The 23,886-nt window shown below is 39.4% G+C and overlaps 2 protein-coding genes and 1 non-coding gene across 5 annotated transcripts; 2 read left to right on the forward strand and 1 right to left on the reverse strand.

Annotated features, from left to right (window-relative positions):
- Positions 1 to 5,492: 5,492 nt before the first annotated feature.
- Positions 5,493 to 5,939, reverse strand: LOC130934461 (uncharacterized). Its single transcript, XM_057864028.1, has one exon. It carries the CDS (start codon positions 5,937 to 5,939, stop codon positions 5,493 to 5,495), a length of 447 nt encoding a protein of 148 aa, XP_057720011.1.
- Positions 5,940 to 6,594: 655 nt separating this feature from the next.
- LOC130937038 (small nucleolar RNA R71) lies at positions 6,595 to 6,698 on the forward strand. The gene has a single exon (XR_009068276.1). It is a non-coding gene; the product is annotated as a small nucleolar RNA R71 (small nucleolar RNA).
- An 11,847-nt stretch (positions 6,699 to 18,545) lies between these two features.
- On the forward strand, positions 18,546 to 22,153 carry LOC130932868 (uncharacterized). 3 transcript variants are annotated; one of them, XM_057862314.1, is made up of 5 exons: positions 18,547 to 18,746; positions 19,531 to 19,632; positions 19,721 to 19,875; positions 21,171 to 21,281; positions 21,639 to 22,153. In XM_057862314.1, the coding sequence occupies exons 3-5, from the start codon at positions 19,759 to 19,761 to the stop codon at positions 21,987 to 21,989; spliced, it is 579 nt and encodes a 192-aa protein (XP_057718297.1). In that variant the 5' UTR covers positions 18,547 to 18,746; positions 19,531 to 19,632; positions 19,721 to 19,758; the 3' UTR covers positions 21,990 to 22,153. The 3 variants fall into 3 exon arrangements, with proteins under 3 accessions (XP_057718298.1, XP_057718297.1, XP_057718299.1); XM_057862316.1 differs by having other exon boundaries at positions 18,560 to 18,746; positions 19,527 to 19,632; XM_057862315.1 differs by lacking the exon at positions 19,531 to 19,632 and having other exon boundaries at positions 18,546 to 18,746.
- Positions 22,154 to 23,886: the final 1,733 nt, after the last annotated feature.

Consider the following 23,886-nt stretch of genomic DNA (forward strand, 5'->3'; position numbering starts at 1 on the left):
CAAACAACTGCATCAAAGTCTTGCAAAATTTCATGAGAAATCTTCCATTCATAGCATTCAAGTAATATAACTAAAAACTCATGGAATTTGCATCAAAATCATACTGTTTGGATGGTTCATTGCTTTGTTGTTCATTTAACCATTCTTGGTTACTTTAAGCTCAAGAAAATGCATAAAACAACTAAAACTAACAGAAAAATGCTAGTGAAACTAGCCTAAGATGCCTTGGCATCACAACACCAAACTTAATACTTGCTTGTCCCTAAGCAAGTCCTGAGTTATTTGAGAAGAAAGTATGAAACAGAAAGCAATTACATTGGCTATATTAGTAAGCACTTGAAGTTCATCAGAAGGGTTTTATGCAAAAAGTTGCAGCATCACTTTTTCATTCTTATCAGGTAAGATTATCACTTTTTCATTGCATCCATCAAACACTGCTATGGCCTCTTGTTATTCTTATGTCCTTGGCACTTTTCCCTTCTTTGTTTTTCTTTTTCTTAGAGCTCCTTTGCTCCTTGTTTGCTCAGTGTCATGTGTTGCACAAGCCTTTGGCATTTTCTTTTTCTTATCAGTGCACTACACATATCCACTACAGGCATTTTAGTTCACATTTCTTCTTGAGACATTGGTGCCCAGCACCTCTTTGTGTGACTAAATGTTTTGTATTTAGGTTGCTCTTGATAATGGACTTTTGGTTGATAATCCCGGGTTAGTTAACCCAAGTTACCAAGTGTTGAAACACTCCTCAGAACCTATTCATCCAAGCATATCCTTAATACATAAACACCACAGGCATTTGTCTCAGAAGTTCAAACCATTGGTGCCTAGCTTATTTTCTCAATTTTTTTTTTTTTTGCTTCTTGGTTGCCCTTTTTTAGTGGCTTTTTCTTCTTCTTTTTCTTTCTTTTTCATGGCCAAAGACATTTATTCATCAAGATCCATAGACAGTATTCAAACTTCTACAAAAAAATGATAATTCTACACTCAATTTCCAGTGATCTGACTAAACAATCAAGCATGCATACCACCACTTAATTCTACTTGATTTGTCACTAATTGAGCCAAGTTACTTTTGTTCAAACTTTTCTTTTATTTTTGGAACAGAACAAGCATGGCAAGCATTTGTTTAAGAAGGTGAAGTTATATCCAAACATCTAGGCATTCACTTTATTCAAAGCAGTAAACAGACAAACATATTAGAAATTTCACATTCCAGAAAGATTCAACAATTACAGTTTAAACCAGAACAAGCATGCTTTTGTTTGCCTTTTAAAGAATGGTCAAGGAACAACACTACCTTGTGAAATTTCTTGTTTTCTCTTTGTTGCCAGGAAACAATTTGATTTCTCCTTCTTCTCCTAGTTGTTGCTTCATGTTCTTTCTAAGATCCTTGTTTCCTTTCCTGCAAAGAGTGATGAAGTTGCTTGCTTTTCAAGCACTTGAGTGGTTAGCTCAGCTATGTATGGGCAAGTGTCTGAGTCTTAAGTTGGTGTGTGAACACCAAACTTAGTCTCCTACTTACTTCTCTGCTCTTTGAATCCTTGAATTCTCCTTGGAATGAAGTTACTGCTAAGGATTTTAAGCATTTCTGTGATTGCTTAGAATGGTTGTTCCTTTCATATAATTCAAAGGTTGTTGTGTTCAGTTGATCTGTATGGTGGAACACCAAACTTAGAGTCACACATTCCCCTTTGAATTATTGATCCACGAATTCATTGTTTGGTGTGAAACACCAAACTTAATTCTTTGCAATGCACAGAAACTACTTCACCTTTTTATTGAAACAAATAAAAGAAACAGCAAGGGAGTATTACCTCAGCTTGGGTTGCCTCCCAACAAGCGCTTCTTTAACGTCATTAGCTTGACGGTCAGCTTCCTCAGTTGAGGTGATATTTAACCTTGTCCTTCTCCTCCACATCTCCCAAGTAATGTTTGAGTCTTTGACCATTCACAGTGAAGGTTCGTTGTGACTTTTCTTCCATGATTTCTACTTGTCCATATTGGGAGACCTTGGTGACAAGGAATGGTCCAGACCACCTTGATTTTAGCTTCCCTGGAAATAGCTTCAGCCTAGAATTGTAGAGCAATACTTTTTGTCCCTCTTCAAATTTCCTTGGGGCTATGTTGCTGTCATGCTTCTTCTTTGCTCTTTCTTTGTAAATTTTGGCATTCTCATAAGCTTCAGCTCTGAATTCTTCCAACTCTTGAATTTGCAACATCCTTCTTTCTCCAGCAGCTTTGCTGTCCAAGTTCAAGAGTTTTAAGGCCCAGAATGCCTTGTGTTCCAACTCCAGTGGCAAATGGCAAGCTTTTCCATATACTAGTTGGTAAGGAGACATTCCAATTGGTGTTTTGAACGCTGTCCTATATGCCCAAAGAGCATCATCTAGCTTAATCGACCAGTCCTTCCTTGAAGTTCCCACAGTCTTTTCCAGGATTCTTTTGAGTTCCCTATTAGATATTTCGGCTTGCCCACTTGTCTGTGGATGGTATGGTGTGGCTACCTTGTGTTTGACTCCATATTTTAGAAGCAATGCCTCTAATGGTTTGTTGCAGAAGTGGCTTCCTCCATCACTGATGATTGCTCTTGGAACCCCAAAACGGCAAAAAATGTGTTTTCTGAGGAAGTTCATGACTACCTTATTATCATTGGTTGGAGTTGCTATTGCTTCAACCCATTTGGAGACATAGTCTACTGCCACAAGAATGTAATTATTTGAGTATGAGGTGGGAAAGGGTCCCATGAAATCTATCCCCCATACATCAAACAATTCAAGTTCCAGAATGAACTGTTGTGGCATTTCATTTTTTCTTGGCAGGTTCCCCGCTTTCTGGCATTCATGGCAGTGCTTCACTAGTTCCTTTGCATCTTTGAAGATAGTGGGCCAATAAAAACCACACTGCAACACCTTAGCTGCTGTTCTTTCTCCTGCAAAATGTCCTCCATAAGTGGATCCATGGCAGTCCCATAAGACTTCCCTTCCTTCTTCTTCTGATATGCATCTTCTGAGTATGCCATCCGAACATTTTTTGAACAAGTATGGTTCGTCCCAGATGAAGTATTTGGCATCATTTACCAATTTCTTCCTTTGATGCTTGTTAAATTCCAACGGCAAACTCCCAGTGGCCTTGAAGTTTGCTATGTCTGCAAACCAGGGTGCTTTGTGAATTACCATGAGTTGTTCATCAGGAAAGCACTCATTTATATGTGTGCTTTGTGTGCTTCCTTCTTCACATGGTATCCTTGATAAATGGTCTGCCACCTTGTTCTCTACACCCTTCTTGTCTTTGATTTCAATGTCAAATTCCTGCAACAAAAGAACCCATCTAATAAGTCTTGGTTTGGATTCTTGTTTAGCAAGTAAGTATTTTAAAGCTGAATGATCAGTGAAGACAATGACTTTAAATCCAATGAGATAGGATATAAATTTGTCAAATGCAAAAACTATTGACAAGAGTTCTTTTTCAGTGGTTGTGTAATTCCTTTGGTTATCATTCAAGACTTTACTGGCATAATAAATCACATGTACCAAATTGTCTTTCCTTTGTCCTAACACTGCCCCAATAGCAAGGTCTGATACATCACACATCAGTTCAAAAGGTAAGTTCCAATCAGGTGGGGCAATGATAGGTGCAGAGGAAAGTTTTTGCTTCAAAAGTTCATAGGCTAGCATGCAATTTTTATCAAATACAAAGGGTGTATCAAAGACAAGCAAGTTACTCAAAGGTTTGGCTATTTTAGAAAAGTCTCTAATAAACCTTCTGTAAAAGCCAGCGTGTCCCAAAAAACTCCTAACTGCCTTGACATTACTTGGTGGAGGTAGTTTTTCAATGAGTTCCACCTTAGCTCTGTCCACCTCAATGCCTCTATTAGAGATTTTGTGGCCAAGGACTATTCCTTCTGTGACCATGAAATGACACTTTTCCCAGTTTAATACTAGGTTGGTCTCTTGGCATCTCTTAAGCACCAAGGCAAGGTGGTGTAGGCAGCTAGGAAAAGAATCTCCAAACACAGAAAAATCATCCATGAAAACCTCAATAAATTTTTCAATCATGTCCGAAAAGATGGACAGCATGCATCTTTGGAACGTGGCAGGTGCATTGCACAATCCAAAGGGCATGCGTCTACAAGCAAAAACTCCATATGGACAAACAAATGATGTTTTCTCTTGATCTCTTGGATCAACTACTATCTGATTATAGCTTGAGTATCCATCCAGAAAGCAATAGTAAGCATGTCCTGCAAGCCTTTCAAGCATTTGATCCATGAATGGGAGTGGGAAATGATCTTTTCTGGTGGCTTCATTGAGCTTCCTGTAGTCTATGCACATCCTCCACCCAGTGACAGTTCTTGTGGGTATGAGTTCGTTCCTCTCATTTGGCACCACAGTTATGCCACCTTTCTTGAAAACTACATGGATGGGACTAACCCATGGGCTATCAGAAATGGGGTAGATTACCCCTGCCTGCCATAACTTCATGACCTCCTTTTGTACCACTTCTTTCATGACGGGATTCAATCTTCTCTGAGCTTGAATGGAGGGTCTAGCATCCTCTTCTAACAAGATTTTATGCATGCATATGGATGAACTTATCCCCTTCAAATCAGCTAGGGTCCATCCAATGGCATCTTGATGAGTTTGTAGCACCTTGATCAATTCTTCTTCCTGTTCTTGGCTCAGGGCAGAGCTAATGATAACAGGATGGCTCTCATCACTACCCAAATATGCATACTTGAGATTAGGGGGCAATGCTTTGAGTTCAGGTTTTGGTGCTTCCTTCTCTTCTTTCACTCTCTCTGGCATGCTTGGCATGGTTGTTTCAGCAGCCTTGATGTCACTAACTTCAATATCCTTGGTGAACTCCTCCTCTGCCACTTCCTTTGTTGTTTCCTCAAAGGTTTCTTGTACTACAATGTCCACTACATCCACCCTCATGCATTCCTTTAGTGATTCTGATGGATAGCTCATTGCCTTGAATACGTTAAACACCAATTGCTCATCATGTAGTCTAAGAGTGAGTTCACCCTTTTGGACATCTATGATGGCTCCAGCAGTAGCCAGGAAGGGTCTTCCCAGGATTATCGAAGCTTTAGCTTCTTCCTCCATATCTAACACCACAAAATCGGCAGGAAATATAAAATCTCCCACTTTCACCAACAAATCCTCAACTATCCCATGAGGGAATTTAAAAGTTCGATCTGCCAATTGGAGGGCCATTCTTGTTGGTTTGGCTTCCTCAATCTTCATTCTTCTTATCATTGTTAGAGACATCAAATTGATACTGGCCCCTAAGTCACACAAGGCCTTCTCCACCATGACTTCTCCTATGATGCAGGGGATTTGGAAACTGCCTGGATCCTTCAATTTCGGAGGCAATTTGTGTTGAATGATGGCACTGCATTCTTCAGTCAACAACACAGTTTCCTCATTTCTCCAGCTTCTCTTCTTGGTCATTAATTCCTTTAAGAATTTTGCATAGAGTGGCATTTGCTATATTGCCTCAGCAAACGGAATGTTGATTTGAAGCTTCTTGAAAATCTCCAAAAATCTGGAGAATTGGCCATCCTTTTCACTTTTCATCAAACGTTGAGGATATGGTGCTTTGGGTGTATAAGGCTTCAGGATCTCTTTTTCTTTTTCTTTTGTTGCAGACGGTGTAAAAGATTGTCCCTGTTCCTTGTCTCTCACATTTTCCTTTGCTTCATCCTCTGTGGTTTCCTTTGAGATCTCCTTTAGCTTCTTTCCACTTCTGAGGGTTATGGCCTTACATTCTTCCCTTGCAATAGCCTTGGCAGCATGAGAAACGCTTGGCCCAGGGGTTTGCTTAGACAAATACCCAATTTGATTTTCTAGCTTTTGGATGGCAGCTCCTTGGTTTTGCAAGTTAGAACTTACTTCTTCCTTAAAGGCTTTCAATTCGGTTATGTCTTGACCCATGGTTGCAAGCATTCCTTCTATCCTGTTTAATTGATCTTGAAATTGTTTGTTCGGATTAGGTTGGGCAAGTTGATTATTTTGGCCATGATATGGTGGTTGGGAGTAAGTGTTTTGTGTGGCTTGGTATGATCTTTGGTTGGAGTTTTGGTATGTGAAATTGTTATGTTGGTTGGGGTTGTAAGGTTTGTGGTTTTGTGATTGGGTTTGCTGGTTTCCCCACCCAAAGTTTGGGTGGTTTTTCCAGCCTGGGTTGTAAGTGTTGGAATGTGGATCATATGGTTGCCTTTGTTGATTTCCCACATAGTTGGCCTCTTCCCAATCACCTCTTTCAGTGCTTACCTCCTCTTGATCTTGTGTGTGTATTGCAGCCACTTGATTTGTTCCTAATTTCCTGGTGAGCTCTGCTAGTTGCTTGGCAAACACCTTGTTTTGGGCTAGAATTGTATCAACATGGTTCAGCTCCATGACTCCCTTAGTGTTGTGTCTCTCTGAAGCATAGTAGTACTCATTCTCAGCCACTGTCTCAATCACTTCAATGGCTTCTTCCACAGTCTTTTTCCTGTTCAATGAACCTCCTGATGAATGGTCTACAGCCTTCCTTGATTCATAAGAAAGTCCATCATAGAAAATATGCAATTGCACCCAGTCATGGAACATGTCTGGTGGGCATTTCCTTGTCAACTCCTTGAACCTCTCCCATGCCTCGTAGAGAGTTTCACCATCTTGTTGTCTAAAAGTCTGAACCTCAGATCGAAGCCTATTGACCTTTTGTGGGGGGTAGAAACGTGCCAGAAACTTGCTTTCCACATCATCCCAGGTTGTTAGGCTTCCCCTTGAGAATGATTCCAGCCACTTAGCTGCCTTGTCCCTAAGTGAAAATGGGAACAAGAGCAGTTTATAGGCATCTTCCTGGACTCCATTGGACTTCACAGTGTCGCAAATTCTCAGGAATTTTGTGAGATGTTGGTTTGGATCTTCATTAGCACTCCCACCAAATGAACAATGATCCTCCACCAGTGATATTAGCTGTGGTTTGAGTTCAAAATTGTTGGCCTGAATGGGTGGTTTCTGAATACTGCTACCGCAATTCCCAGAGGTTGGGTTTATGTATGAACCAAGAACCCTCCTCTCGGGAATGGCATTGTTTCCATCAGCTCTCTCATGGTTGTGAACTTCTCTATCCATGTTGAGATCTAGAGCTTCCTCAAAATTGTCCTCAGATTCTCCTTCAGATTCTTCTTCTCCCAGTACTCTCTTCCCTCTTGCTTCCCTTCTAAGTCTATGAAGGGTCCTCTCTGGTTCGGTATATGGATGAGTAGATGTCTCTCCTCTCCTACCTGTCATACAAGAACACAGCACAGGCAACAAACAAGTGAAATACTCTTGGTTAATGGAAGAGTATGGTTAGAGCAGTTGAGGAATTAATTCAAATAGTTAGTGAGTCAGTGAGTTAGTTGCTTGAATTTAAAGGCATAAAGAAAGAAAGCAAGTAACAAAGTGCAGAAATTAAAATTCAACAAGTAACTTGAACTGAATTAACAAAACAAGAAAAATGCTCAATCTAGTTAACTTCCAATTTGAGAATTGTCAATCGAAAACCAATCCCCGGCAACGGCGCCATAAACTTGATAGCTACGATTTTAGGAAATTGCACGATCGGCAAAAATTCCTTCCGGCAAGTGCACCGGTTATCGTCAAGTAAAAACTCACAATAGAGTGAGGTCGAATCCCACAAGGATTGGTTGAGTGAGCAATTCGGATTAGAAGTGTGTTCTAGTTGAGCGGAATCAAGATTTAGATGAGAATTTCGGAATGTAAAATTTCATGAATTAAAGAGCGAGAAGCTAAATTGCTGAAATTAAAAAAGGGATCGGGGTGATTGCATGAATTTAATTGCAGAATGTAAAGAGAAAGTGGTAGATCAGAAATGGGGAATTCATTGGGTTTCAGGAGATATTGAGATCTCCGAATCAAAATATTTTTATCCCTTCCTCAACCAATGCGTTCATTGAATTTTGCTTGGCAATCTTATATGATTGGATCCCAATCCCTTGGCTCACCAATTCTCTCTAAAAACAAACAAATTCCCAATCCCTTGGTTTAAATGTTCATAAGAAGAGATGATGCTCGATCACTGATTATACCACACAGTTTCATGAACCACAATTTGGTAGGATTACATGTCACAATATCCATCCAAACCCCAATCCAATTCACTGTGAGAAAGCTTCTCTAGCATGAATCCTCCATTCCTTTCCCAAGGTTCCGAAGGATTCCAATTATGGATAATTTCTTTCCCAAGACAACTAACCAATGGAATTAGATCGAGAAGCTTTCAAACAAAATTCAAGAGAAAAGATTGAAGAAGAAGATAAAAACTATTATTGATTCATTGAATTACAATAGAGCTCCCTAACCCAATGAAAGGGGGTTTAGTGAGTCATAGCTCTGAATTCAATTACAAAGTATGAAAACTAGCAAAATGATCAAAAGTCCTCTCTAACTTAAATTCTATCCTATTTATACACTTTCTAAATTGAGCTTCTGTTGTGTTTCTTGGGCTTTGAGGCCTTTCCCTGATTTCCTTTTGCTTTGGGTTTATGATCCATAATCCTGATGAGGCTGCTGATCCAATTCTGTAACATTCATTGAGCCAACTTAGTGATAATCAAGTAATGACACATGACTCAACAAATTGAAATTCCAGACTCATCAATTCTTCAGGCCCAATCCCATAAACCATGATATTCAATTGGGTTTCATACCAGAGTACGTTTAAGTTAATGTTTGTGCTCAAATGCTAACTTAAACTGCAATATCTTTGGCCCAGAAACCTTTTCAAATAGTGGCATTTAAGTTGCAGTTTAAGCTTTAAACTGCAACTTAAACGTTGGACACTCCTGGAGGTGGTATAATTCAAGCACGTTTAAGCTTCAGTTTAAGGTTAAACCGAAGCTTAAACGTGGAAATGGAAGAAAGCAACCACGGAGGGTAAAGTAGTCGAACACGTTTAAGCTTCAGTTTAAGGTTAAACTGAAGCTTAAACGTGGAAATGAAGAAAGCAACCCTGGAGGAGAAATGTCGAACACGTTTAAGGTTAAACTGGAGCTTAAACGTGGAAATGAAGAAAGCAACCCTGGAGGAGAAATGTCAAACACGTTTAAGCTTCAGTGGCATCAACCCCCATAATCAACTACCTCAAAACAGGAACGCTCCCCACAGAAGAAAAGGAGGCAAAGAGGTTAAAAAGGGAGGCACAGTACTACACCATTATAAACAACATCCTGTACAAAAGAGGAATCTCAACACCTTTACTAAAATGCGTACCGACCTCCAACACAAGGGAAGTGCTAGAAGAAATACACGGCGGCATTTGTGGCAATCATCTCGGAGCATGAGCTCTCGCCAAAAAAGTACTCCGGGCAGGATTTTATTGGCCAACTCTACAGAAAGAAGCTACAGAATTTGTGAAGACATGTCCACCATGTCAGAAACATGCCAACTTTCACATCGCCCCGCCAGAAGAGCTCATTAGCGTAACCTCGCCTTGGCCGTTCGCAAAATGGGGACTCGATCTTCTCTTCCCACAGGGATCAGGACAAGTTAAATTCCTCATAGTAGGGGTAGATTACTTTACAAAGTGGATCGAGGCAGAGCCCCTAGCCAATACCACCACTCAGAGAAGCCGAAAATTCTTATATAGAAACATTGTCACAAGGTTCGGGGTTCCATATTCAATAACCACAGACAATGGCACTCAATTCACAGATGCAGGCTTCAGAAAACTAGTAACTAACTTGAATATAAAGCACCAGTACACCTCCGTTGAACATCCACAAGCCAATGGACAAGCCGAAGCGGCTAACAAAGTCATATTGGCCGGATTAAAACGGAGATTACAAGACGCAAAGGGAGCCTGGGCGGAGGAGCTTCCACAAGTCCTATGGGCATATCGAACAACACCACATTCCACCACGAAGGAATCCCCCTTCCGATTAGCATACGGAATAGAGGCGATGATTCCAGTAGAGATTGAGGAAGGGTCGCCTAGAGTAGTTCACTACAATGAGGGAGCAAACTCCCAACTTCAAAGAGAAGAGCTCGACTTGTTACCCGAAATCCAAGAAAGAGCTCGAATCAGGGAAGAAGCTCTAAAGTGCCAAATGGCTTCCAGATATAATCAAAAGGTAGTGCCGAGAAGTTTTGCGGAGAATGATCTCATCCTAATTTGAAATGATATTGGAACAACTCGACCCGGAGAAGGGAAGCTGGCAGCAAATTGGAAAGGACCCTACCGAGTCATAGAAGTACTTGGGAAGGGCTACTACAGACTGTCCGAGCTCGATGGACGAGAGCTTCCCCGATCATGGCACGCCCGCAACCTAAGAAGGTACTACAGTTAGAAAAGGTCAAGGATCTCACTAAATGGATGCGCTCTTTTTCCTGAAAAGGTTTTTTAATGAGGCACCATGTTGAGATCTAGATCATGCCCGACTTAAAGGATAAGAAAATTCCCACATGTATATATTTGCATTTTTTCTTTGAATAAAGTTTATTTAGATATTCTACAAGAGTCCAAGACGCATTAATCTAAAGTATTCATCGTCCGATTATAAAGCAACAGGTCGGCAGAAAGTGAAAAACAAATTCACTGCCCGACCACGATAAAGATAATCGTCCGATAAAGGTGAAAACGCGATTCACCCAAAGGGCGATCCAAAGATGCCAACCATTTTCTACAAATCGGCAAAGATGAACACAGAATAATGTAAGAAGTTATCGAAAGCAATCCAAAAAAGAACCTGACGAGGTCTTACGGATAGCTAATAATAACTTAAAGACTGGCCGACGTGCGGAAGTCGGACCAAGTCAACCCAAGTTATAAGTAAACCCTGGAAAGAGGTCTGGCCAACCCTATTAAAGAGGATTACTTTAACTTAGAAGGGCCCGACATAATAAAGTTTGCCCAAAACGAAAAGTTATACAAGTAGTCCTTGAAAGAGATCTGACAAAGATCTAAAAAAGAGGACTACGAAAAGTAACTTAAAGGAGACCGACACAACTAAGTCGGACTCCTATCACTAAAAAAGTTATACAAGTAGTCCCTGAAAGAGATCTGACAAAGATCCAAGAAAGAGGACTACGAAAAGTAACTTAAAGGAGACCGACACAACCAAGTCGGACTCCTATCACTAAAAAAGTTGTAAAAGTAATCCCTGAAAGAGACCTAACAAAGGTCCAAGGAAGAGGATTACAAAAACAACTTAGAAGAGATCGACCTAACGAAGTCGGTCTCCTACAAAACAAGTTGTAAAAGTAATCCCTGAAAGAGACCGAACAAAGGTCCAAGAAAGAGGATTACAAAAATAACTTAGAAGAGATCGACCTAACGAAGTCGGTCTCCTACAAAACAAGTTGTAAAAGTAATCCCTGAAAGAGACCGAACAAAGGTCCAAGAAAGAGGATTACAAAAACAAGTTAGAAAAGATCGACCTAACGAAGTCGGTCTCCTACAAAACAAGTTGTAAAAGTAATCCCTGAAAGAGACCTAACAAAGGTCCAAGAAAGAGGATTACAAGAACAACTTAGTAGAGATTGACCTAACGAAGTCGGTCTCCTACGGAACATGTTGTAAAAGTAATCCCTGAAAGAGACCTAACAAAAGGTCCAAGAAAGAGGATTACAAAAACAACTCAGAAAAGATCGACCTAACAAAATCGGTCTCCCACAAAAATAAGTTATGAAAGTAATCCCTGACAAAAGGTCCGGGAACGAGGATTACAAAAATAACTTAGAAGGGGACCAACATAAAGAAATCGGTTATGAAGTGCTAGAAATACAAACAAGTCGGACCCCCCACAGGCACGGCCTCAAAAGGATCCAAGCTACAAACAATAAGCACGAAAACAACCTAAAGAGGCCAGACAGCAAAATTTCAACAGATATCATGCATAATACGATAAAGCTTCAAGAGGTCACCACAAACCAACCTCGGAAGCTACTTTTGTTTTTCAAAAAAGTTGCAAGGCAGACAACTAGAAGCGTCAAGAAGAACAAATAAAACAAAGTTCAAAACCCACAAACCGGGCTATTTACACAAAATATTCAGAAAAGATCAGCTAAAGATCGGGAGCCTTCCCGGCAGCATCAGTACGGGGAGAAGGAGGACGAGTCTGAAGGGGCACAGCATCTACAGTTCCATCATCCCGATTCAGGATCTGGCAGTCCGAATCAGACGTAACGGGAGGAACCGAGGAGGTCGACACCTTAAAAGAAGGCACTGGAGGAGGATCAGCATCATCATCATCCTGGTCATCAGGGACAATCTTACCATCCCTCACGACATTGTCCAGACTGATGAGAGTCAAGTCGGCATCAGGAGCGACAACCCGGAATTGCTCTATCAGGTTCTCGGAGGCGGCAGTCATGCTACCCACAAGATGACCCTGAAGCTCACCATAATTAACCCGAGCAGTCTCCAAATCATTTCGAAGACGCATCAACTCCCTGTAAGCTGAGACATAGCTATCCTTATGCTTCAGCGCCATGTCCTCAGCCAGCTTCAAAGAAGCAGCAAGGGCAATAGAGCTGGCCTTCTCACCCTCCAGCTCCTTCTCCACCTTTGCCAACTTCACCTCCAACTCCTCCTTCAAACCCTTGATCCGATCAAATTCTGACTTGGCCTCCTCCATAAAAGATTTGGCGGCATGAATCGGAATCTCCTGAACTGTTCGGAAAATAGCCGCACCCATATGAGCCATCTTCACACTATTTTTAGTGATAAAATCCAAATGCCGAAGAAGAGACACGTCGTCCATGGAAAGCCCACCATAGGGGGCAATTTGCTGGTCAACAAACTCGATGGCATCAAAGTCCGGGGCATCCAAGTTAAAAGGCTCGGAGGTTTTTTGATTTTTCAAAGGTGGGGCACCAGAAGCAGCAGCAGAAGTCTGAGGAGGATCGACCTGATGAAACTGAGGAGTAGGAATTACTTTCCTCGGCCCAAGGGAACTCGGCACAGGAGGCTTCACGGGGACCTGCGAAGATCCCTCGCCGGCCACCGCGGCCGAGATGTTCAGAGCAGCAGTTGCCTTCTTTGCCCTTTTGAAGGCCTTCATAGAGTCGTTGTTCTTTGACATCTCTACAAACACAAAAACAGCCACGACAAAGAGTTACAAAAAAGGAAGAAAAAGGAAATAAGTATAGAAACAAGTCAGACAAATAGACAAACAAATACCCAAAGCAGTCCTAACCAAGGACGGATTAGTCAAAAATCTTTTTGTATCAAGATGAGGTGGTTTCCCCCAGAGATCCTCAAGAACAACTACAAAAGCGTGTTCGACATCATTAAGCATCTCCCAAGTATAGCGACACACTCTTACATCCTTCTGCCACTCTAGAGGGAAGGAGGGCTCGTCATTTTCATCAAGAAAAAAGGGGCGGGCCCCCTCAACAGCTCGAACTCTAAAGAAGTAGTTCTTGAAGTCCTTAAAGGACTCATCATACATCGCAAACACTTTATGGCCTTGGGCGGACCAGAAAGAAACCCAAGAAGCTTTCTTTTTTGAAGAACCGCCAGGCTTGGCGGAAACAAACAAGTAAAGAAACAGAGTCTGGGAAGGTGTTACATCTAGTTCACGGCAGAGAAGTTGAAAAATTTTAATAAAACCCCAGGAATTGGGGTGAAGCTGGGATGGAGCTATATTACACAACCACAACAGGTCGGTTTCAAAAGCAGTAAAAGGAAAAAGTAACATTCAACTGGCTGAAAAAGTATTCATAGGCATAGAAGAAGGGACGCTCCCTCTCAATAGAAGTCGGAAAGCAAACCCTCTCATCAGAATCAGGAGCAACAAGCTCGTAATCCCCCTCGCGAGCATTGTTACCACAAATTCTATGACGCTTCCTCAGCTCTGTGCAAAATTCAGCATCCACAACGGAAACACACAACAAAACAAGGGAGTCCAGCCAATCGGACATCCTCTCGGGAACTCTGGAAGACATCTCTACAATGTTATTGCGAGAAGACATGAGGCCAACTAAATCCTACAAGTAAAAAAAAAGATAGGGGTTACTACAAATATCTCGGATAGGGAGAAAACAACTCGGTCAATACTTCTCAGATGATGAAACCACGAAAAGGAAAAACCCCAAGACTCAAACCAAAGTCCTGGGGCATCCCTTAGAGGCAGCAATAAAGCAAGGTTTCCAGAAATACTCTACAGATCACATCCCAAGCATTTCTCAAAAAGGATTCAAAACAACAAGCGCTTTTCATCAAAGAAAAAACACAGCAAAATATTACAAAGCCTACCAAACAAAAACATTCCCAAAGCAACAAAGCATGGGACCATTAAAGATGCAACCTTTTTGAAAAAGATCAGACAAGAAGCAATCTCCAAAAGTAAGAAACAGATACAGATCTTCTACCAGTATCAAAAGCAACCAGAAAGCAACAGTAAAACCCCAGAAAGCCTCAACAGAAATTCCAAGAAAAACCACAAGAAGGAAGATAAGAAAAGCATATCACAGCAACAAGTAAAAGATCGCAAAAAGATCCAAACTTTCAAACAGGCAAAACCAGAACATTCACCAAAATTAAAGACGAAGCTAACGGAAAAAGCAAGAGAAGCTAGTACCAACCTAGAAAAGAGCAGCAAGCTTCAAAGAGGGAAGACGAAATCTGGAAATGCCTTCTCACGAAGAATGCGAACAAGAGTAAATGTCGCAGGAACCAATGCGAGATCCCAAGCACCAGAGAACACCAAATGACGCCGCAACGAAAGGAAAGCAGAAGTGCAAAAACAGAGAGTGGAGAGAACTGAGAAAAGAAGTTACGAAAGAGCAAAGGAGAGAAACCGTTTTCAGGTTTTTTCAAAATCCAAAGTAAAGAGGCTGGGAGAAACGGGGCAATTAATGCTCAAAATTAAAAGCATTAAACCCTCGCACGTTCCCAAAAAAGCACCGGTGCAAAGGCACGCGTCTTCTAGTGGAAAACGTTCTACATTCAAAAGCTTATACAAAGGAATCGAAAAAATGCTTGAGTTCGGCTTCACCAAAGAAGGACCGAAGTCAAGGACTCGACCTCAAAAAAGAAGAACCGAGCTCAAGCAGGGGAACTGTTCATACCCTGGGTCGAGCTGTCCGACCCGGGATGTTCTACAAACAAAGCGACCGACCTCTTCAAGTCAGGACAACCCGACCTCTTCTCAAAGAGCTCGGCCAAGTCACAGGAAAGCCCAAACAAAGGGCCCAAATAGAGGAACACGTCCCAAATCCAAGGGCAGCCCAAGCCCATAGAGATAAAGGCGGTTCCCTTAAAGATGACCTCACTTAAAGATAAGATAAGATAAGATAACTAACTTATCTTAACCAGAGGAGGCCACATCTCACCATTATAAATACACTGGAGCACCCAGGTATAACTCATACTCTGATTCTACTCAATACCTGCTCAATACCCTTGCTAACTTAAGCATCGGAGTCCCTTGCAGGTACCCCCCACCCTCCGGGGACGAAGGATCAGCACCATCACCAAGTCCAACAAGTCGGACACACCAGCTCCGGCCTCTATACACCAGCCGGACACGTCGACTCCGACCAATACAGAAGATCTCGATCGAGATCAACCTATAGTTTCAGGTAACCACCGGAACAGGATCCGAGGTGCCGTCATATAGAATCATATCCGGAAGTTTGAAATCTTTTGGGATTTTGGTCTTCATAATTTCCCTGGTGAAGGGATTTTGATCTTTCTGAGAGCTATCCTCTATGGATGGTCGAGTAGCTTTAGTTTTGAGATCGGCTTCGAGTTTCATAAGCTTATCTTCTAATTCTCGGCGCCGCCTTATCTCCCGACGCAGATCTTCTTCTTTTTCACGTTGATGTTGGGCTTCTTTCTCAAGTTGCTCCAATCGATTTTGAAGCGCTTCTATCGCCCCTGGATTTGATGAATTTTTGTCTTCATTGGATTCCGGAGTATTCTTAAATACAGCATCCGTGTTCTTGTGTGGCATTCTATCTTCCAAACCCGAGTCGTGGTCGTTGTCATGGTTGTCCGCCATGGTGTTGGGATGACTTCCAGGTTCCCCGGCAACGGCGCCAATGTTCCGTGGGTTACCTGAAACTATAGGTCGATCCCGGTCGAGATCTCCCGCGTTGGTCGGAGCCGATGTGTCTGGCGGGTATGTGGTCGCCGGAGCTTGTGTGTCCGACTTGTGATATCTGAAAGTGGTGCTGATCCTTCGTCCCCAGAGGGTGGGGGGTACCTGCAAGGGACTCCGATGCTTAAGTTAGCAAGGGTATTAAGCAGGTATTGAGTAGAATCAGAGTATGAGTTATACCTAGGTGCTCCAGTGTATTTATAATGGTGAGATGTGGCCTCCTGCAGATAAGATAAGTTAGTTATCTTATTTTATCTTTATCTTATCTTTAAGTGAGGTCATCTTTAAGAGAACCGCCTTTATCTCTATGGGCTTGGGCTGCCCTTGGATTTGGGACGTGTTACTCTATTTGGGTCCTTTGTTTGGGCTTTCCTGTGACTTGGCCGAGTTCTTTGAAAAGAGGTCGGCTTGTCCCGACCTGAAGAGGTCGGTCGCTTTGTCTGTAGAACATCCCGGGTCGGACAGCTCGACCCAGGGTATGAACAGTATGAAAATTAGAAGTCCTATCCTAGTTATCCTTATCAATTGTGATGAGAATTACTCGTTGCTCCCACTTAGTCAATCTCTAACTATGAAGGTAGGTCAAGTGGATAAATCAATATGAATCCTTAAGTCCTAGTCAATTCCCAAAGAAAGACTAGAGTTAGTGGAATTCAAGTCAAATAGCAACTTTCAATTATCAATCAACAAGAGAGTTTGATAACTCAAGAGTCTCTAATCACTCAACCAAAGCCAAAAGGGAAAATATCTTAAATTAAATTAAAAGCATCATAAATAGAATAAGACAATCATCAATCTGAAATACCTCAAATTATGTTAATTAAGAAAATCCTAACATGAATGGTTCATAAGCCAAATTGAAAAGATAAATAACAATTAAAGTAATAGAACAAATAAAAGTAGAAAATAAATTAAAGGAACATTGAACCTGTAATTTGAAAAGAAGTAACCTAAACATAATAGAAATCCTAAATTCTAATCCTAAGAGAGAGGAGAGAACCTCTCTCTCTAAAAACTACATCTAAAAACCTAAAATTATGAATTATGAGCTCCTCCTTTTGAATGAATGGATTCTCCCACTTTATAGCTTATAATCTGTGTTTCTGGACTTGGATCTGGGCCAAAAGAGGGTTCAGAAATCGCTAGGAGCATTTTCTGCAATTTCTGCACGTGGCATTTGTCACGCGTACGCGTGGGTCACACATTCGCGTCATTTGAAGTTTTTCTTGTCACGCGTACGCGTCAGTCACGCGTCCGCGTCAATTGCGTTCTGTTGAAGGCATGTGTCCGCGTCGTCCACGCATGCGCGTCGTTTGCATTTTGCGCTAAGCACGCGTCCGCGTCGTCCATGCGTTCGCGTCACTGCTTTTTCTTCAAAACTCCATTTTTGTTCTTTCCTTCCATTTTTGTATGTTTCCTTTTTGTCCTCTAAGTCATTCCTGTCCTATGAAACCTGAAAATACTTAACACACAAATCATGACATCGAATGGTAATAAAAGAGGATTAATATTAGCAAATATAAGGTCAAAGAAGCATATTTTCAATCATAGCTCAAAATCAGGAAGGAGAATGTAAAGCTATGCATTTTGTATGAACAAGTGTATGAAAGATTGATAAAATCCACTCAATTGAGCACAAGATAAACCGTAAAATAGCGGTTTATCAGCATATACACCACATAAGCACTTTGGCGCAACCCCATCACGTTAGTATCCTCCTGGCACGACGAATGAAGATCTCTCTCCAGGTCTTGTGCATGAAGAACCCCTTCACTCATCATCGACGATCGCTCCATCAATGACCATTGCTTCGTCGATCCATTTTGATGAAATAGGGCTCATTCCAGCATACGAAGTCGTTTTGGCCAATAAGAACCAAATTGTCCTCCAACAATTTGTTCCCAATCCAGTTCAGCAACTGTAACGGACACATCACTCTCCACCCTTCCACCTCAGCAATCTCCGTTACCGTTTCCAGCACCAATTCGACGGAATGACATAATTGTCACGCGTTTTACATGGTCAGGGATCAAAATATATTTTCCAATCTTGAGGGATGAAAATGTCCGAGTTTAAAAATGTCAGGGACCTATTTGTCTTTTACTCTAATTATTTTAATACAAAAACAAATTAAAATATTTATGATAGAGTAAAATTAACAAAATACTTATTGTTTTTATTCTATATTGTTTTAAAATAATTAGATATTTTTAAAACATTAGTAAAAATATATATTTTAAATTTTAATTTTAAATTTTTTGATTATTTTTTATTTTTATTTATATAAAACTGGATTAATTGATTCAATCTGTGTCCACCGATTAAATCAGTAACTCAAGATTAATTTGATCACCAATTCGATTCTGACAAATTTGTCCGGAAGTGAAAAAAGTGTTATTGGCCGCAAGTTGGCTCATCAATGTTCAAGATTTTAACTTGACCATCTTAAACATTTCCCTCAAAAAAAAAAAAAACGAAGAGAAAAGAAAGAAAAAAAAGCCGAGAGAAAGAGAAGGAGAAGAAGAAAAGCACGAAGGAATAATTTTGTATTCTCTTCCAGCTGCGATACTTCGCACCTCGCTCCACTCTACAGTACTCTGCAGAATTTCCCCAAAAAATTTGTGTTGCTCTGCTTCAGTTCTCGGTAAACTTTCTTCTAATTTCTGGATGATCTAATCTAATGTTGTTGTTTCTTTTTCTTTTTATTATTATATTTTTTGGCTATGAAATCGAGAAATGCATCTAATATTCTTTATGGGCATTTGGAAATTTCGAATTACGTTGTGGCTTGGCATGCTATGGATCTTAATCCCAGATTGAATAACACGAAATAGATGATTTCTTTTAATTTCTTTCGGGCTTAGTTATACACAAAATTTTATTTGTTCTAAATTGATTTATGGGCTGCCAGTTTTGTGTTTGATAAAATGCCGAAATGAACTTTCAGGTTTTATTTATGTCTCTCTTTAGTGCATGTGGCGAATGATCTATTAATAGCTGCTAGATTCTTGAGCTTGGTTAATAGCCAGTTCTTTTATTTTGCTCTGGCTGTTCTCGTTTGGGCTCTTTGATCCCTTTCCCTCGCCAAAAAATATATGTTTCTAGTTTGAGGTTTATCAATATCCAGTGTCCAAGATTAGTTTATGAAGTATTTTTGTAATTAATTCTTCAGTTATGAAGTAAAGTTAAGTTTTTCTTTGACCTGATATCATACTCCTATGAAATATGGAGAACATGCCAGCTATTACTACATTGTATGTTTTGCTAGTTACTAAGCTCCTGATATTTCCCATGGAGTGATGAATTTAACTTCATTTTTCATTGTGTCAAAACCTCACTAGTGTTAAAGCAGAATTTGTTCCATTTCCATTTTACTTGTGAACTTAAATTTGGTTTTATAATGTTTATTTTCTGTTTCTGAAAGACAGATTTAGGGGAAAATAAGGCTTTCTTCTTGTGTGAGGTTCATGTCTCGTTGTTTGGTGATCATTTAACCAAATTTTGATTCCATATGGCTGCCACATGAAACAGTATGAATTAATTTTTGCAAGAGTTTTCAGATGAATTAACATTAATGAGCTTTAGTTCTGCGACTCTGAGGTGGATTAACTTTTGCAGGAAATTCCCAAACAAATACTGGTTGATGATTTGCCAGTATGAGTAAGTTGTTAGAGTTTGGGAGGAGGATGCTATTTTATGTCCGGGTGATGTCTGGGTATGAAGAACGAAAAATCCGAAACTTTAGGCACAGGCTTGAGAATCATCTCCAACAGGTCTGATATATTCTCTTTTCTGATTTATTATACTCTTTGCTAGAGTATGTTGTGAGCTTGACCCAAGATTTCATTTGTAAGGCCTGTGCAGTAAATGTCAAATAGGGTGATTAGTTAGAGTTAACTGTCACTTCAAATCAAAGGCACTTCTTATTCTACTATACTGGAGCTGTCGTAATGATCATGCAGTTTAAAATGTAGTTGATAGAACTTAGAACATTACCTTTTTTATCTATAGTTGGAATAGATTGTAAATACTAAGTTTCTAAGAATGCTCACGTTTTCTTGTCGCTGATATCATGCTTCTATAAAAGAGGGAGAACAAAATAGTTATTACTTTATTGTACTTTGTGTTAGTTGCTAAGCTCTGGAGATTCCTAATGAGTTGATATGAATTTAGCTTTAGTTAGGAAGCAGATATCAACACATGGCACTATGCAGACACAGCAATTAAAATTATAGGACGGGACATGGTTAGGATACGTCATGTAATAAAATGTAGTATATATTATAATAATGAAATGATATGTTAATATTATAAATATGAAAATGCTATGCTAATTAAAAAAATAATAGCATTATTCCAAAATGATATGTCTTAAGCTCTTCCAAGTTTAGCATTTGCAAACAGCACAACCTGTATATTTGAAAAAGCACAGTAAGTGCTTGTACTGGAAAAGAACCCAATTAAAATAGTGAGGATTCATCCAGCAAGTTATAGTTATAAAGTGTATTGTGATTGATGAGGGTGGCATTAATGGTACACAATATCAGTAAAAACAGTAAAATACGTTAATAAAAAATAAATATATTCATAACTGAATAAATTTCAGTTCTACAAATTTCAATTCCACAATGCACAACATATGCAATTACACTCTAAACTTCAACATAGAGGAGAGGGAAGAAAACTATAAACCAGTTCGAAGAGGGAGAGTCTAGTTCTTGCACATCTGTTTCTGTATCATTGTCTCCAATCACACTTCTGCTGCTTGCGCCCTTGTTGGCACTGCCGCGGCCTCTGGTTCTGATAGTGGTTGCATAGTGTTAATGCCATGTCAGTCGCATATCTTCCGTGTCACTGCCTTGTCAGTGTCACTGTTGTGCCTTACACAAGTTAGGAGATGTGTCCGTGCTTAAATAAATGTGTCCAATAAATGTGTCGACGACCACAATAATTTGAAAGCAGATATCAACATTTCTTTTGAACCAGCATTGTTTGCCCTCAAAATCTTCCTAGTTTTTAACATCTATTTTACTCTCATTGTGATGTGTATTATTTCTCTCTTGTAAAGGCACAAGCAAGGAAGGCAGCCATAAATAAAGTACCTGAGCAGATTATTTTATCTGAGGTTCGTCGCATGATTCAAGACATGCAAGCTTTGAACAAGCAGCTAGAACAAGCAGTAAGTTGTATTGTCATGAAAAATATAAAATTTTAGATGCATGTATTTCTTTGGAATCTTCTTTGAATCTTCCATTTCTTTCCTTCGGTTAGACTTTGAAGGTAGTGCTTCTAATCATGTTTTTTCCCTCTCCCTTAAGAAGTTCTACTAGCATGCTTTGGTGTGTGGACCTGCCACTCCAGGTTGCTTGTGAAAAATACTGTAATTGGATGCATCATCTTCTGTCATTTAAAATAACCACCTACTGTGAACAGTATCTTTTCAATGATATTTGTTTTCTAATTCATAATAAGTTCTGTAATTGTTTCATTTTGCATAACTTAAATTGTTGCATGACAAGATGCTGCTTTCATGCAGGAGGCAACCATTGAAGAATATTTCAAGCCTCTTGACAAGGAAGCGGAGGCTGTAATGAAAATGCAACTAGAAGGTGAAGAGAGAAGCTCAAATATGATGATAGAAGCACTGCAGCAACATGCTGCACTGAAACAAGCCAAAACAGAAAAAATTGCAAACATGCAACAAATAGACCAATCGGAAATCAACCCGCAGGAAGCCGAGATTTTGACGAAACTTATAGGAGGAGACGAGAAATCCTTAAAGGAGATGATGGAATCATTGCAGCAAGAACTTGTGCTTGAGAAAGCTAATGCAGGTGATAGTGAAAGTGTGCATGAAGTAGACAGTTCCCGTGGCAACACTAAGTAATCTGAATTAAATTTTGAAATTTGAAATGCTTTTTTGGCTTGGCTGTTGAAAATATTGATCATCCTTGGGAATTGAATTAAACCAAGGCAGAACTAGGGCAGATTTGTAGTTTATTTGTATTACTTTGTTGGAATATTTGAATAAAAATTACGTCTTATATGTTATGGTCATGTGAGCTATAGTTAAATAATAGATTATCTTGTATGTTTGCCTTGCTATAATCCTTCAGTAGCTTTTAATTCGTTACATATTTGGTTGAATTTAATCCTGCAAGATTTGGTACAGTTAATCAGACATTACTTCCATTTTCTTTCATTTTTTTGCTACAATTGGTTTCATTTTTGAAATATATAGCGTTTCCCCACCTTTTTGTTTTTTTGTTTTTTTTTTTTTGTTTTTAAAGAATTAAGTTTTGTTCGGCATATATATAAGATAAAGTATGTTTGCAAGACCAGAAAAAGAAAAAAAAAGTATGTACTTTCATAAAGAAATCACTTTAATGATGCAGTTTTAATCTAATTTTAACGTGGATAGTAGAGTGGTACTTTAAGAGATATTCTCCGCATCCAAACAATTTTGGAATCCAAGTTCATCCAAGCAATTTTAGGCTCCGTTTGGTTGATGTATTTGATGAGACATAGACACAAAGACACAGACATTAAAGACATAGACATAAAATATTTGTGTCTATGTATTGTGTTTGGCAAAAATAAAAAATAAGACACATATATTTAAAAAAGACTAAATTACCCTTCATTCAACCACAAGTTTTATCACTATTACAATACACCTATTATCCCAAACAATGCATGCCATCACCATTAAATTTTTATTTCTTCTAATAATTTTTTATTTCTTCTAATACCATCTTAAATTATCATTTAAATATTAAATATATAATTGTTCTTGAAAAAAAATAAAAAATTAAAGTTCAGAATTTATCAAAGATTAATCAAAATTTAAATAAATAAAAAAATTAAATGTACAAATTTTTTTTGAAAAAAATAAAAAAGTAAATTTAGTTGTAGAATCTAAAAGAGAAAGAGAAAAAAAAAGATTTGGGAAGATAAGAAGACAAATTTTAAAAACTCAATAAGGGTAAAAGAGTAAAAAATTAGTGTCTCACAAGTTGTGTCTCAGTGTCTCACCAAATTGGAGGTACACAAATTTAGTGTCTCTGTGTCCATCCGTGTCCTCCCGTGTCCTTCGAAAATCTGTGTCTCACCAAACCAAACAGCAGACATGTGTCACCGTGTACCACTGTGTCTATGTCTCAGTGTCTGTGTCTCAGTAACCAAACGCTACCTTAGGTCACAATTTTGGCATTCAAACTCATCCAAACAATTTTAGGTCATGTGCTTCTTTACGCTTCTTCTCTTCTTCTTCTCTTCTCCCCCGCGCTTCTTCTTCTTCTTCTTCTCACGCTCGTTTACGCACGGAACGTCGTCTTCTTCTTCGCATTCCTCCTTCTCATTCTCCTCTTTTTTCGCGTTTCTTCTTCTACACATGTTTTCTCCTTATCGTCGTTCTTTTGTTGTTGTTGCTGTATTTTTTTTTTTTTGTCTTTTCCTCCTCTCCCTAGTGAAGAAGCAGTAGAAGGTGAGGAGGTAGAATTTTGAATTGTGCATAACAGAAATAAACCAAACATGTTATTATGGTGAAACAATTATATAGTACTAAATGAACGGAACATTATCCATTATATAAATTCAAATTCGAACAGCTTTCTGCATAATGAACCGAACACGTACTCATGGTGAAACAATTGTATAGTATTGAATAAACGAAATATAATCCATTATATAAAATCAAATTCGAAACACATTTGTCTACAATTTAGAGATTATCGATTCAATTAAATTCATATTCAAAACACTTGCATCCATTCAATTCGATT

The sequence above is a fragment of the Arachis stenosperma genome, chromosome 6 (assembly GCF_014773155.1).
Source record: "Arachis stenosperma cultivar V10309 chromosome 6, arast.V10309.gnm1.PFL2, whole genome shotgun sequence".
In the NCBI taxonomy this organism is placed as follows: Eukaryota; Viridiplantae; Streptophyta; class Magnoliopsida; order Fabales; family Fabaceae; genus Arachis; species Arachis stenosperma.

What these genes read in the sequence shown, in the direction of transcription:
- LOC130934461 (XM_057864028.1), bottom strand. Translation starts at nt 5,939, where the DNA reads ATGGGTCAAGACATAACCGAATTGAAAGCCTTTAAGGAAGAAGTAAGT.
- LOC130932868 (XM_057862315.1), top strand. Translation starts at nt 19,759, where the DNA reads ATGAGTAAGTTGTTAGAGTTTGGGAGGAGGATGCTATTTTATGTCCGG. An exon ending in TTGAGAATCATCTCCAACAG is followed by an intron (nt 19,876 to 21,170) that starts GTCTGATATATT and finishes TCTCTTGTAAAG; the next exon opens with GCACAAGCAAGGAAGGCAGC. An exon ending in ACAAGCAGCTAGAACAAGCA is followed by an intron (nt 21,282 to 21,638) that starts GTAAGTTGTATT and finishes GCTTTCATGCAG; the next exon opens with GAGGCAACCATTGAAGAATA.